The following is a 16,738-nucleotide window of genomic DNA, read 5'->3' on the forward strand; positions in this document are numbered from 1 at the left end:
CACACTCATGAAATAAGAGAACATGACTTGAAGTCAATACACTGTCAGACACAAACTTAGTCAAACGTAAAGCAGCAACAGGTGATTTTAAAATGGTCTTGTACCATTATATTTCTCCATGTAAAAAGGTAATCAAGAGGTGTCAAATTTCTATTCTGATTGTTTTTACTTCCTAAAACACAATAATTATTTTGATCTTATTTTTCCCAACACCTTCATATATTAATAATTCTCCCCCTTATCTTTTAATATATATTTTTTTCAGATTTAAGAGATCTATCCCAAACAGGCCTATGAAGAATGTAAAGCTAAACTACCAAATGACATAATGCTGATTGATACTCCCTTGTTGACAAAGTCCATTTTGACTCCAAAGATTACAGTGATCATTACACTATCAGTCAGTCAAAAAGCCCACCAACATCGAGAACGGTTCTGTTCTATGGAATGAATCAGTGACTCTGCTTAAACAGCTAATAAACTTCCTTCCCAACCACACTAATCACTGTCCTACAATTACTTTCAGTAGAATATCCTGTAGAATGTTTTGAATGTAGGATAAGACATAAAACTGAGATATAATAAATTATGCTAATAAAAGGCAATTAAATATGAACAATTAACCCACAGATCTTCTGTGGTGTCTGTCACTACATAAATGCTGACAAAAACCTAATTTTTATAATCAATTTACTTAAAAAATTTTTAATGTTTATTTTTGACAAAAAGAGAGACTGTGTGTGTATGTGTGTGTGAGAGAGAGAGAAAGAGAGCAGGGTTGGGGCAAAGAGACAGGGGGACAGAAAATCCAAAGCGGGCTCTGCACTGACAGCAGCAAGCCAGATGTGGGGCTCAAATTTACGAAACCAGGAGATCATGACCTGAGCTGAAGTTGGATGCTCAGCAAACTGAGCCACCCAGGTGCCCCATACAATCAATTTATTTTTAAAGGGCAAGCAACCAACTTAATCTAGATAATAATTTTAATTTTTTAAAACAAATTTTGTGTAATGTTTATTTAATTATTTTGAGAGAGAGTGAGAGAGAGCATGAGCTGGGCAGAGACGGAGAGAGAAGGAGAGAGAGAATCCCAAACAGGCTCCACACTGTCAGCACAGAGCCCAACATGGGGCTCAATCCCATGAACTGTGAGATCATGACCTGAGCTACAATCAGGAGTCCGATGCTTAACCAACTGAGCCACCCAGGTGCCCCACAAATTAGCTACATTTTTATCTGATGGGTATAAATAATATTACATGGTGACAAGGAATATAGGCTTTAGAACCAGTCTGTTTATTTTCGTACTAAACTTTGCCATCCGTGAGTCATAAGAACTTGAGTAAGTTATATAGCCCTCATTTTGAAAATCTGTGTAATGGGGATTATAATACCTCAGCAAACTATTTAAGACTCACCAAGATTGCATACAATGGAAGATCAGCATTTCCTCAAAAGTAAAGTGGGTGACTGGCAATCAAGGACCTCTGTCCTCCCCTAAGCAAATTTAGCCAGGCAAGTTAGAGGAATCCTAGATCTTGATCTTGAATCTTGAGTGACATAATATAAGGGTGGAAAAAATTATTAGAGCCTATCCATTTTAGCTAAGGCACTGAAGGTCCTGCCTGACAGCTCTGGCTACCTAGACACCCTTGAGAATATAGCTTTTCTTTTGATCCTGTGAATGACCCCATATCCTTTAAATTAATTTTTCTTTTAGTTTCTGTTGCTTGGAACTATCTAACCTTAACTGGAGTGATATAACACCTTCAGTAGACAGGTGCATATATTAGACAAACGGGAATTTCTCAAGGGTAAAACCCTACCACTGAACCAGAGCTTTAAAATACTACTTATTTGCATAGCATTTTACAGTAGTCAAAGCGCTTCCACTTATTTCATTTGACTCTTGCACTAACCCACACTGCACTAACCTCTCTCATGAGAGGTTTGATGCATTATCCCCAAACCAAGGGTTAGAGTCCAGTCTAACAGTGAACAACAACCAGGCCTTTTCACTCTGTCATCTGATTTGGGAGTCATAAATTTCAATCACTTATTTGCCTAACATAAAGGAATGTAATGATAATTTATAATGCAAAATACTAGATAGGCAAGATACCTGACAGATTTTACTATAAAAAGCCTTCGTTTGATTAATGGGAAAATAAGACCCTGGAAAATTAAGTGACTTATTTGAAATAAATAATCCACCTCAAGTGGAAATAGTGCAAACTCATGGTGTATCAGACTCGGAGTCCATTCAAGAAATTTTGGTCACTAGAGAAAGAGTGGCATCTCTAAGGTGGTCCTAAAAGACCTGAGGAAGCTCAGGGAAGGAGCTGGACAGGTTTCCCAACTTCAGCTCAAGGCTCTTCACCTCAAAAGCTCTTTAAGGATCTCTGTGTTCTCTAGTTGACATGCCACCTGACATCTGCCCTTGGCCCTGTCCTAACCCCACTAGAGCCACTCGAAACAAACACAAAGCTGTCTGCAAGCTGAGCAGTAATCCTTGTTTGCAATTCAGAGAAAGCTCTTTAACCATTCCCCTTCCCTCCCAGAACCTGCATTCATCCTGCACAATTGTGTCCCTTTGTCCTGTGTTACCTTGGGAATCCTACCTGCAGTTTCTCCTAAACTTCCTGGAAGGAACCAGACTTGAGTACTATGACAACTTTCCCACTCTCTCCAAGGTGGTGGACTGAGATGGGGAATCAGGTTCTGATCACAAGTTGCCAACCAGTTGGCTGTGCCTTCCTCCAGCGTGCATTCCCTCAAGACCCCAAAACCTCCCAAAGCACCTATGGCTGTGTCTTACGAAATCATTTTCAAATTCTGCTCCAGTAGAATTTATGTTGCTGCCCTCTTAGGGACCCAACATTCGTATTATCTCCTCTGTGCGTGCTGGAACTGTAGTCATTTCTGATTTCCTGCAGCCTGTTTTCTGTCCTGATGCCCCATTTCCTTCTTACACTCCAACTGTTTGTTATAAATATAGCAAGGCTGGTGACACTGAGGCACCCACTGCTATGGGCTGTATATGACACATTATCGTCCACACATATTCTTCCTTTGAGCAACTTGCATGTTCAGTGCAAGAAATATCAATGCTTTTTCAGGAATCTCTTATTCCTGCAGTAGACTCAATTTTTAGGATATACATGAGGAGAGAAAAAATGACAGATTCCATTTCCCTAGAGTACCAAGAAGAATCTGTGAAGTTTTGTTTTGGTAAAAGGCCTGGCAGATAGCAATGAGAAACCCTCCAATTCAAAGCAAGTTCAGTTTTTCTTCCAATGCTCAATTGACAACAGAATGACAAAAGTAAACTTCAGTCCATTTTTCTCATCCCAGCAGGACAACCGCTCCCCAGGAAAGGAATTATCATCATGAATCAACACTAAAACACACAACCATTTTAATTGACTGAAATAAGTAGCATTCATGCTGACACGGGAGGTCACCCTGGACACTTGAAATGAAAGAATACAGATGAGGAGAAAGATTAAATCTCAGCTAGCATTTGAAAAGTTTCATGGTGAAAAGTGGATAAATAAGAGAATTCCCAGAGGTCACTGTTTGAGGCTTCCTGGCAAATCTGAATAGACATAATTTTAGATCTAAACGGAAATCAACATATTGAAGATACGAAACAAACCAGTCAATTATAAAGCCTTAAAGATAAAAAGCAATGTACTGAAATTTGTGTAATACAGTATTTGACTGGAAACATTTTAAATCTACTTTATGCCTTTAAAAATTATACTAATTGCTTACTTTATAATAACAAATTATACTAGTTGAAAGAAAGCTCATGCTCATCTCAATTAAGGCAATTTAAAGACAAAATTTTAGTTTATTCTTTATACGGCACTAAAATAATACGGGGCTCCAACCCCATGAAATGATGGGGATTCAAAGTTACTATAGATGAAAACGTATTACAGATTCTGAATATCACTCTTTTGCCTTTTTATCATCTAAAAAAATCTTTCTCTAATTAATCATAAATCTGTAAAACTTTTTGTCTTCAGTGGACCTTAAAAATCACATAATAGTTCTTTCATTTTAGAAATGAGGAAATTCGGGGCGCCTGGGTGGCGCAGTCGGTTAAGCGTCCGACTTCAGCCAGGTCACGATCTCGCGGTCCGTGAGTTCGAGCCCCGCGTCGGGCTCTGGGCTGATGGCCCAGAGCCTGGAGCCTGTTTCCGATTCTGTGTCTCCCTCTCTCTCTGCCCCTCCCCCGTTCATGCTCTGTCTCTCTCTGTCCCAAAAATAAATAAACGTTGAAAAAAAAAAAATTAAAAAAAAAAAAAAAAAAAAGAAATGAGGAAATTCAAGTTTAGAGAGATTAAGTGGGCTTACAATGAAATCCATCACCATACACCTAATTTAGAATCTGAAAATAACAGTATCACAGAACACGTATGGAGCAGAACCCCCTTCTTAACTCTCTCCAGGATTCAAGCTATGTACTTGTTGGCCAAAGGCAGTCAGGAAAAAGGATAATCGAGATGCACAAATACTGAAATACCAAAGCTTATAACCCACACAGTGTTGGGTGGCTCTATCACAAAGCTTTCAGGCTGTCACTAAGTCAATTAACTGCCGCTTTATGGATATTTAAAAATAATAATGACAGCACTTTTCAGAAATGGTTACAGCCCTCTGGCATTATCTGTGAAAATGACCATTTATGGTTCAATCCAATGTCAACAATTCTATTCACAGCATTAAGACATAACAAAACTATTTTAAGCTCCATTGTTGAGTAGAGTGAATGTACCTCCCAGCCTTCAATGTGAGACTGCCACTCCTCCAAAACTTCTAACTTCTCCATCTGCCTCTTGGCCTCGTTTATGTTGGAACAGACGGCTTTCATGGCTTGGAGGGCTTCCATTACTGCTGCGTAGTCACTGTGTTTCCTTGGAGTCCGCTTCAGCAACTCCTGTTTATACACAAAAAACAAATCGCCCTTTGATCTTCTGCTTTCTGGTACAGCAGGTTCAGACTGACCAGGAAATGAAAACTGCAAAGATCGTGAGAGCCACTTTCAGAAGTGACATCACAAACTCCACTAGGATTAAGATCAAAAATAAAAGGTTGAGTCAATGAATGTGCATTACCCCTAATACACATTTGGCAGTGGTTTTAATTTTTTCCTTAAAATTATTGTCTTTAAAAACTAAATTAGACTTCTCCTTTCAAACTGTCAAATATCTCACCTGCAGCATGACATGTTGTTATAAGTTTGACCTCTGCTCCAACCAGAAATATAACTTTACATATTTTCCTCAAGTCTTTAACAGAATAGTAAGCCCAAATTTTCAAAAATAATTTAAATGCCTTATTTTCTAATAAATTTTTGAGAAGCTATAAAAACATGCTATACATAAAGCAAAAATTTTAAATAATGTCTTACACTCCAGCAAAATAAATGATGTGTAAATTCCACAATACTCCATCATTAAAGGGGAAATTTATGCTGTTTTCACCAATAACTTGGGTTCATTCTCTATAATGAATGAATTGCCATATGCCTCTCGATAATTTTCTTTTTGTTTTTGTTTTTTGGGATTTTTTGGCATTTTATGGTTTTTTTCCATTCAGGATATCAGAACAAGAGTAATCTTTAATCTTTTAAATATATTAAAAGGTCTTGTTTGTTTTTTAGGAGCACAAAATTAAACATCTTCACCCACTGTCTAGACAGTTGTAACCACATTGCTTTTTAATTAGTCATTTGTTTCTTTACTACAGTTGCCATCATCATGTAACTAACTAACACAATTACAGAAATCCTAAGGCAAGTCTTTTAAAAGAATTCTCTTAATTCTTAACATACAGTGGGAAAGTATGCAGTTGTTATATTCTCCTGGGGTCTGTTATTGTTGAAAATTTTGCCATAAACTTTGACCCTGCATTCAATATGTTCACACTCTGTTCTGCAGAGCTAGCACCAAAAGAATACACATTACATCACTCCCAAGACAAGATTTTAAAAGTTATGCTGGAACACAAATCCATGGAAGAGACATGCTGGCTTCTCTAGAAATTCTAAAGTGCAGAAGTATTTGTAAATTTTGTGAAGTGGTCAAGTCAGTCCGCAGGCTATGATTTGGGGCCCCATGCAACTGTGTCCAATGAGTACCTGTGGAACTGAGAATTTAGATAATGTAAAAGAGCAAGATGAATGACTAGTAATAATCTCTGTCAGTGACTTTCCATGAGCCTTGTGCTGATTTCAAGTTCCACAAATAAGACCAATATATCTTTTCTTTAACACACAGCCTAATCCCTAATGTCTTTCTGAGTAAATAAAATCATCCAAAATCAAAGAGATTATCAGAACAATAGTACAACAAAGAAAACCATCAACACCAACATAGCTACTATACAAGTAAATAGTTCTTCACGTTACTTTGCGAAGACAATCATCCAAAGGAGGGGAAACATGACATCTTTTCACTCCTTGAAGGTACCGTGAGTTATTTATCTTCCTAAGCAAGTATGTGTCCATGATTCCATCTTTTGAGAGGTCAGATCAACCAACCCTAACCAGCAGCCATCCCTAACCAGAAGTGATTTAGAACAACTACTTGGCATGGCGTATTTCTCTTAATATCACTATCCCTTCTGACTCTTAAACAAATGCCTACGATTCCAAAGCCAGGTCCAGGGATAGCTGAAGTGATCTGGGTCACCACAATAGGCATTTAAAAGGACTCTCACAAAGATAAGTCACCTTTGCACCAATCCTCCCCCCTTCTGAGGACCACACCAAAACTCTGCATAACTGGAGATCCCATGTTACCTTCTCTCTAGGGCTTCATTGAGCAACTTCAATTGACTTTGTTTTTCTATAAGGAGAAATTGTTTTCAAAGAAATTGTACACAAAACCCCAATTTATGCAACTAACAGAAGTTGTAGTTTAAAAAAAGTTATTTTTAGGGACACCAAGGTGGCTCAATTGGCTAAGCATCCAACTCTTGATTTTGGCTCAGGTCATGATCTCACAGTTTATGAGATCAAGCCCCACATTGGGCTCTATGCTGATGGCATGGAGCCTGCTTGGGATTCTCTCTCTCTCTCTCTCTCTCTCTCTCTCTCTCTCTCTCTCAAAATAAATAAATTTTAAAAATGTATTTTTAGTTAAAATTCCTTACATTTATTTCTCAAAGAGTTAATCAATAAGAATACCAGTTAATATATGCATAGCATTTTGGAGTATTTTTAAAATTTAGATAGCAAGTAGTGATTAATATATTAAAATAAATCAGAAACAAATATATATGAGTAGTAATAGTTAATATATATGGAATACATACTGTGTTAAATGATTTGCCTAAAATAGTTCAATTATTGTTATTATGTAATCCCTTTTCGATATGCATATATATGTATACACAATATATGGATACACATATCCATATACACATTCTTGTAGATAGATGCTATAATTTCATCATAATTATTCCTATTTCATAAATAAAAACCCAAGGCTTTAAGAGGTTAGATTATGTGTTCAGTACACAGCTAGTAAGCAGAATACTTAGGATTTGAACTCAGAACTCATGTGCTCAACCACCATCCCAAACTGCATCCTGATGTTGTAGTTGTAGTTCCTGATGTTATAGCTCCAAAAGCATCATTTTCAGAATTGCCATACAAATCTATTCACATGCTTTAATACTACAAATAATTAGGACATTATAGTATGTTTTTCAGAATAAAACTTTGGGTCATTATAATGAGGCAATGGACCTACAACCATTAATGGGGCATGTCCTATCTTCCAGAGGTAGTGTTTGCTTATCACTGTCATTCCTATCATTTATTGTCCCATGTGACCCACACCATTCCCTGTAATATAGATTTAAATACCAAGCTCTGAAATTATGTAACTTTGACTTTAACTTCATTAGTATCAAGAAGTCACCATTTTTAGGGACTATCAAATCATATGCCCACAGTGGATTTACTTAAGATAAAGAACCCTGTACATAAAGTGCTATATAAACTGGTCATAAGGTACTTAATGGATTATCTTGAAACTAATGCATTAACTCTAAATAAAACTCAAACAAATATATTTTCTACAAGGAGCAAAGTCTATAAAGTAGTCTACAAAGTCTCTTTTGCCAAAAGATCTGTTTCCTACTCCATATATATGTGACAAAATAGCCATTTTCCCCCAATAACTATGATCTGCCTTTTCTTTAGAAAGTACAGATTATTTAGGGGTGCCTGCATGGCTCAGTCAGTTGAGTGCCCAACTCTTGATTTTGGCTCAGGTCATGATCTAAGTTTTGAGATTGAGCCCCGTATTGGGCTCCACACTGGGCATGGAGCCTGTTTGAGATTCTCTCTCTCTCCCTCTCTCTCTCTCTCTCTCTTTCTCTCTCTCTCTCTCTCCCTCTGCCCTTATCCCTCCACTCATGTGCTTGGTCTCAAAAAAAAAAAAAAAAAAAAGAAAAGAAAACAAAAGTCAGATTATTTAAAAGAAAAACCTTTTAAATACCATCTGCAAAATATGCAGATACAAGGAAAATTCTACAGTGAAATAAACACATAAAATACCTTCAAAAGGAGAGGATACTTGCAAATTCTTTGTATCGGTGTTACTAAATATCCTTCCAGGGGAACATCTGTGTTCTTCCGTCCTCCAAGTAGCATACAGTTCTGAAGTGGAAATAAAAACAATTAATTACACTTTTTAAAGTCAAAGCTGTGACACGATCTTCTATCATAAAATTTTCTGCTGAAACTTTGTCAAAGCTTATCTCTACATAGCTTCTTTCTCAGAGATGAGCCCATGCAATCACAAATAACATTTACAGAAGACAAAAACAAATACTTCACATTTCATATTGGTTATAGAAACCAAAATGTGTTTTGAATACATATCTTGGAAATTAATTTATATATATTTTTCTGAGTATGAAGTCTGAAGACAAAGAAATAGGATAGACATGGAGGAATGAAGGAATGGATGGATGGGTGAGTGGATGGGTGGATGAATGGATGGATGGAGGGATGAATGGATTGATGGGTAAATAAATAATAGGTAGACAGACACAAGTATACATAGAGATCAATCCTGCTTATAAAGGGAGTTGTGTTGTAGTTGAGTCATGGTGTGGTGTTGTGTTGTAAAGAGCAGGCCTAGAGACAACTCGGTTCTACACATGCTCTGCCACTGACTAGTGACGTAACTTGGGCTGATTTCAGAATGCTAGTTTTCCTGTCTGTAAACTTGGCATGTTTCAACCAGTGATTGCTAAGTCACTGTTAGCTATACTACCTCACCAATGACACTGGCCAGCCAGTCGCAGAGGAGGTCAGATATGATCTCCAGAGAGGCAAGAGGAATGGAGACATTCTCAAAATTAGCAATCAGAGAAAGATGAAAGGGAAGAGGAAATCAACTCTGATTTAAAAAAAAAAAAAGCCTATAGCCTCTTAAGCATCTGGTCTTTATTTAGTGGTTTAAGTATCAATACCAAAAGAAAAAAAAAAGATTTGAAATTGATGCCAAAACCTGTTTCTGCAGTGGCTATCAGAGTAACTGGCATAGAGAAAACAGGCATAAATATGTAATGAAGGGAGAAAAGGGCCCCTCAAATATCTATTATCATTTAGCTACCTTTATACTACCATTTTAAAACTACTGTCCTGTATTCATCGAGAAGACAGACCAAGTGCCGAGCAGGAAAGGATGAAAAGGAAAGACTGAGGGTAACAGCAGAACTCCCTGCCCGCTGTCATGAAAAACTTGGCTTTAGCTCCAATTTGTGTATTCAAGTCAGCACAAGTAATGCCATGACTTTAACTTCCCCCAGACACTTTAGAAGTCAGAACAGTAAATAAGTGTTCTGACTCAAGCATGCTCTTTGAGGGGCTTCATCCCCTATTACAATCAGTTTATCAAAATATTCTTTCCAACTCTGCATGACATTGTCCCCAGAGCAATTGTATGAAACACAACTATGTACATCTCACTAGATTTCCAGTGATGTCAGTATTCCAGTAGGAGTTAGCATTCCTATAAATGTGGCCACCCCCTTTTCCTAGCTCTGAGTTGAAGTACCTTAAGAAACTCATGACTGCCTAACGCACTTTTATTTCCTTGTCTGTTTGTACTGTACGGATTAGGAACTGTCTTCATAATAGCAGGGGTTGGTTGCCACTTTAGACTGGCTTATGAAAGCCAGCTCTCTTCTAACGTATACACAAAGAATGTCTCCTAAATGAGCTCCCAGAGATTTCCCTGATCATGAAAACTTACTGAGGTGGAAGCATATTCAAGTGCCCCAGATAATACCATCAACAAATCTGTAAACTCTTACCTGTTTTTCAAAGGATAATTACTATTATCCTCATTTTATGGATATGGAACATGACACCAGTGATGTAATGAATTTCCTAAAGTCATTCAGATAATTAGTGGCCACTCAGTGCCAGGGCAAGAATTATAAAAAAGTCAGGTTTCCTACCAAACTATGGCTGTAGAATCATCTAAAACCAAAACTCTTGAGAATTTTCTGGTGTGGCTTGACACAATTCAAACAATAAACTAGACCAATGTGAACAAAGAGTCAACTGCGCTGAGAACAGAATGGATTTAGTAAGATAGCAGAGTTCTAACACTTTATAAAGAGCCCTAAGATTTCAGTGGCATAGGACTCCTAAAAAGAACGGCTAACTTATAAGACATAAAACTGGGTAGAGATATCAGCTGCACAGTCAAGAGTCACAAAACAGTCACAGGTTCTCAAATTAAGTCAAGGAAAGTTACTAAAAACAAAACAAAACAAAAATAACCAACTTTAGGAAATAGACTTGATAAATTACGATTTGTGAGAACATATTGTTGTAAGAGCAATCACTTCCCTGCTAAAAAACTTAAAAAATGTAGTTTAAAAAAGCCAACAAAGGAAGTAAAACCGTATACCAAGGAAGGTAAAAGAGGAACAAAGGAACGATAACAAAACCACACATATAGAAAAAACAATAAAATGGTACATATCAACAAATAATATCAATAATTACACTGAAGGTCAATGAACTGAACATCTCCAATCAAAAGGCAGAGATTGTCAGACTGGATAAAAAAGCAAGATCTGACCATATACTGTTTCTCAGAGGCATGTTTTTGATTTAAAGACACAAATATCTTGTTAAGTGAAATAATGGAAGAAGATATAACATACAAACAGTATGAGAGCTGTCATGGCTATAATAATATCAGGCAAAATAGATTTTTTTTTCAACGTTTATTTATTTTTGGGACAGAGAGAAACAGAGCATGAACGGGGGAGGGGCAGAGAGAGAGGGAGACACAGAACCGGAAACAGGCTCCAGGCTCTGAGCCATCAGCCCAGAGCCTGACGCGGGGCTCGAACTCACGGACCGCGAGATCGTGACCTGGCTGAAGTCGGACGCTTAACCGACTGCGCCACCCAGGCGCCCCAAGATTTTAATAAAAGAAATACCGCTAGGGACAAAGAAAAACATTTTATGATAAGTAGAAATACAAATGCAAGCACTTTAAATGAATACATATTTAAAAACAGGGCCCCAAAACATATAAAACAGAAACTGACATAATTGAAAGGAAAATAGACAATTTAATAATTATACCCGTAGATTTCAATATCCCACTCTCAGTAACTGACTGAATACCTAAAGGAAAGGGCTACAAACATAAATGACCTAACATTTAAAATTTTCTTAATGTTTATTTATTTTTGAGAGTGGAAGAGAGACAAAGCATGAGTGGGGAGGAGCAGAGAAAGAGAGAGGCACAGAATCTGAAGCAGGCTCCAGGGTCTGTGCTGACAGCAGAGAGCCCGATACGGGGCTCGAACTCATGAACCATGAGATCATGACCTGAGCCGAAGTTGGATGACACTTAACTGACTGAGTCACCCAGGCGCCCCAAATGACCTAACACTTATAGAACATTCCACCCAACAGCAGCAGAATATGCCATTTTTAAGCACACATGGAACATACAGAGAAAAAAAGAAATTCCAGGACAGACCATATGCTAAGCTATAAAAATGTCTTCATGAATTTAAAAGGATTTAAATGGTTTAAGTATGTTCTCTAACCAGAATGGAATTAAATTTAAAAAAATCAACTACAGGAAGATATTTGAAAAATTCCCATACTGGGAAATAGAATAACAGAATGGTAAAACTGTGATGATTCTAAGATTTTACCCTAGCTGCAAGCTAAAAAGTTAACTTGCCACATATTTATGGATGCTAGAAGAACACATAAAACTCCTAGGACAGGGATATAGGACCTTTTTTTTTTCTTCTTTACAACAATACCAGGAGCCAGAGAATCACTATTTTGGGGCCAGTTTCCCAAGCCCCAGCTCCCACATGCAAGACAAAGAAGACCAGATGACCCATGCACATGTATAACAGGAGGGGGAGACCTCAGGCTATGAAACATGCATCTCTTATGATGGCAGCAGGCATCACTGCCCACTGCTGAGGACAAAGAGAATATCTCTACCTTCTGTGGTTGTTCATGGTACAAACATCTTTTAAAAGATAGGCCCAAACAAAGGCAGTCAGTTCCACTGCTCAGAAAATGTGCAGAAACACAAGTTCCATGCAGAATTACCCCCCAAGACAAACTTCTAAATAAAGAACAGACTAGGGATGCCTGGGTGGCTCAGTCAGTTAAGCCAGGTCATGATCTCACGGCTCGGGAGTTCAAGCCCCAGCCACAGACTCCTCACTGACAGTGCAGAGCCTGCTTGGGTTCTCCTTCTCCCTCTCTCTCTGCCCCTCCCCTGTTCATATGTTCGCATGCTTTCTCTCTCTCAAGAATAAATAAAATTTTTAGAAAACTTAAAAAAGACTAAAGATATTACAAAGGAAACTAGACATTTTCAAAAACTGAGTAATAAAAACACGTGTCAAAATTTATGGAATCAAACTAAAGCAGTGTACAGGGCAAAATTCTTAGCTTTAAACACCTGTATTAGAAAAGGCAAAAAGGTCACAATAAAAAACTCTCAACCAACTATGAATATAATGGAACTTCCTCACCCTGAGAAGGACATCTATGAAGAAACCTACAGCTAACATACTTAATGATGAAAAACTGAATGATTTCCCCCTATAATCAGAAACAAGGCAGAAGTATCTGTTCTAAACACTTTTATTCAGCAATATACTGGTTCTAACCAGTCAGTGCAAAAAGCCAGGTTGGGGGGGGGTGGGAATCCATATTGAAAAGGAAAAGTAAAACTGTCTTTACTCTCAGATGACATGATCCGATATGTAAAATATCTTAAAGAATCTACAAAAAAAAAAAAAACTACTAGAACTAACACATGACTTTAAACCATAAGATACAAAAATATACATAGAGCAAAACTAAATAACAGTTAAACGTTTATGTGGCAGCAACGAACAATCCAAAAATGAAATTAAGACAATTCCAATCACAACAGCATCAAAAAGAGTAAAATACTTGGGAATAAACTTAACAAAGTAAGTATAAGACCTGAATACTGATTTCTCAAATATAACAAAAACATGTTCATATGGACAAAGTTTAGTAAGTTGGACTTCAAAAAAATGTCAGACTTTTGGTTTTCAAAAGATTATATTTTTTAAATGAACAAACCACACTGGTAAGAAACATTTACAAATTACATATCAGATATAGGAGCTGTATCCAAAATAAAAAACAATTATAGCTCAATATAAGGTAAACATCTCAACTTAAAAATGAACATAAGATTTGAATAAGCATTTCACCAAACAGGATATGTGGATTGCTAACAAGAACATGAAAGCATGCTTGATATCATTGGTCATGAGAGAAATGCAAATAAAAATCACCTTCAGATAAACTACACATCCACTACCACAGCTATCATTGGAACTGGTAATACCATGTATTGGCAAAGACAGAAACCGCAGTTCTCATACATTGCTGGTGGATATGGCACAGCCACTTTGGCAGCTTCTTAAAGTTAAACATAAACTTACTATGACCTAGCAATTCCACTCTTAGCATCTACCCAAGAGAATGAAAATATCCAGACGAAGACTTGTACATGTATGTTCACAACAGCATTGTTTACAATAGCCCAAACTGAATTTCCTGGCTTTTCTATACTAACAAATATCTCTCTCTGAAATGATGTCTCACGTGTAGTATCTTCAAGGTCCATCATTAATCACAGTCATCTGTTCACCCAATGGTCACATACTGGCAAGTGGATAAACAAAATATGGTATATCCATACAACAGAACACCATTCAGTAATAAAAATGAATGGAATATGTATATATGCTTCAACAAGGATGAATCTCAAAAGCATTTTACTCGGTAAAAGAAGCCAGGTATAAAAAACATTACATTGTAGGATTCCATTGATATGCAATATCTAGAAAAGGGAAATCTATGGAGACGGAAATTAAACGAGTAACTGCCTGGAGCTAATGGTGGTTGCGGAGATGGGCTGTAAACAGGCATGAGGGACTTTCCGGGGTGTTGGGAATCTCTAAAAGTGGGTAATGGGACAGATGCCCCACTCTACAATTTGCTGAATATTTCTGAATTGAACACTTACAGTTCCTCTCCGGCAATTAAGTTGCCCAAATTGTTGCCAAAATATGCATTTATTTGTGCTATTGTAAAGAAATTAAATAAAGTGAATAAGGAATGCACATAGGAGAAAAGTCAATCTTTAAATGTCTTTTCTACCATACCCATGATGTGTTTCCTTCCTGTGACTGCCCTTATAGCTCCCTTAGCAGAAGTAAATGAAACCCTACAGAGTTGAGGGATATAAAAGCAATGATGAACTCTAGCATAAATGTCTTCCTCGCTAGGAACCTGTGGTTCTCACAAACAATTCACAGTCAACCAGGAGAAGGTATTATCAACGTTTTCCCATCCATACGCTACTGCCAAGTCTCACTTCTTACGTTTATCAAAGGACTCTAGCCTCCTAGCCTGGATGTGTTTAAAGCATTGCCCCACAAGTAGTTTTTATACTACACTTGTGCTAGCCCTTGGCTCTTAGTGAGCCTATCAACAAATCACAGCATGTGGTAACACTTAAATATATACTTACCAAAAGAAATGTGCGGATTGTTCTTATTTTGTTAAGTTCAAGAAGCAATTTTTGGGCCTTCTCATGGTTACTACAGTATTCATCATAGATACGAAACTTGTCTTTCTGTGAATTCGAGTAAGGATAAGTTAGAGTCATTTTATTAGCCATTTTAAGATACTAACTCTGTGTGATGTTTATGAACAAACTTATAGTGTTTACTATATTTTGGGAGCTCTACTGTGTGTGTATATATAAATACATTCTATTCATTGATTTTCTCTGACCCATAAAGAATAGCCTAAGGAAAAGGATAGGTTATATTAACCAGACTCCAATATGATGTATGCAGTAAGAAGTAAATGAACTAAATGGTAGCAATTACAGAGAAGAGAGTACTTAGCTTTACTGAGAGGACTCAGGTATAGCTTTAAAAAAGAAAAAAAAATAGTATCTGTGCAAGATCCAGAGAGATGAATCCTTCATTCCCAGGCAGGGAGAGAGAAGGAAGCTTTTGGGATAGATGGAAAAGCATGTGCCAGATTATATAGGAATAAAGAAACGTAGTACCCTGTGGTTCATATGCACCAATCTGGACAGTCGTGTTTAAGAGGGACACAGACAAACAGGAAAATACTCAGCAACAGGTGACTAAGATAACAAGTGATGATGGACTGTGAAGACACTACATATGAGAGGTCAGTTCAAAAAGAGGTATTTGTTAGTATAGTAAGGAAATGGTAGCTACTTTCAGATAGCTGTTTTATTGTAAAGGATTTACAACCCTAAACATAAAACTGGGACCACTGGGTAGAAACTGCAAGGGCACTGATGGGCAGTGGGTAGGCAGATTCAAGATTAACATAAAGATTTTTTTCTTTTTTTTTTTTTGGTCTTTTTAAAAAAATTTTTTTTAATTTACATCCAAATTAGTTAGCATATAGTCTGCAACAATGATTTCAGGAGTAGATTCCTTAGTTCCGCTTACCCATCTATCCCATCCCTCCTCCCACATCCCCTCCCATAACCCTCAGTTTGTTCTCCATATTTATGAGTCTCTTCTGTTTTGTCCCCCTCCCTGTTTTTATATTATTTTTGTTTCCCTTCCCTTATGTTCATCTGTTTTGTCTCTTAAAGTCCTCATATGAGTGAAGTTATATGATTTTTTTCTCTAATTTCACTTAGCATAATACCCTCCAGTTCCATCCACATAGTTGCAAAACATAAAGATTTTCTAATGGTTAGAGCTGTCACTGAAAGTGGTCAAGCAGAAAAAAGTGTAAACAACCTTCATATTTGCTACAAAGGGATACTTTCAAAAAGGGAGTCTTTTCACCATCATGATCCCTAAGTATCCTTCCATCACTATATTTTTCTCCAAGTGGCCATGATTCGTATCTATCAAAGCAGTACCAATAAGAGGAAGACACAGAAAATGTGTTGATCTATATTAGAATAGGAGTATATCCTCTAAAATTTCAAAGACAGGCATCTGGAAAGCAACACTGAGTGTTATTTTATACAGCCAGTAGAAAATGTATTGAATTACTTATTTCAAGAGATGATATGACCCAGAATGAAACAAGCTTCAGAAATAGTTGAGTAAATTCACAGATGACAGATTCATAGTGTGTTACTGA

General features: G+C 37.1%; 1 protein-coding gene across 5 annotated transcripts in view; it reads right to left on the reverse strand.

Moving 5' to 3' along the window:
• Positions 1-16,738, reverse strand: part of PREX2 (phosphatidylinositol-3,4,5-trisphosphate dependent Rac exchange factor 2) — a 299,461-nt gene that overhangs the window by 209,253 nt on the left and 73,470 nt on the right. For all 5 annotated transcript variants that reach the window (XR_003966317.1, XR_003966315.1, XR_003966316.1 and 2 more), the window contains exons 4-6: positions 15,120-15,224; positions 8,582-8,683; positions 4,787-4,948 (exon numbers count right to left, since the gene is read on the reverse strand). Coding sequence is in view for 2 of the 5 variants with exons in the window: in XM_030304277.1 (XP_030160137.1) it covers positions 4,787-4,948; positions 8,582-8,683; positions 15,120-15,224 (369 nt within the window). In the remaining 3 variants the exon portion in view is untranslated. The remainder of the gene's footprint in view (positions 1-4,786; positions 4,949-8,581; positions 8,684-15,119; positions 15,225-16,738) is intronic.

This window comes from Lynx canadensis, chromosome F2 (assembly GCF_007474595.2).
Source record: "Lynx canadensis isolate LIC74 chromosome F2, mLynCan4.pri.v2, whole genome shotgun sequence".
NCBI classification, from domain to species: Eukaryota; Metazoa; Chordata; class Mammalia; order Carnivora; family Felidae; genus Lynx; species Lynx canadensis.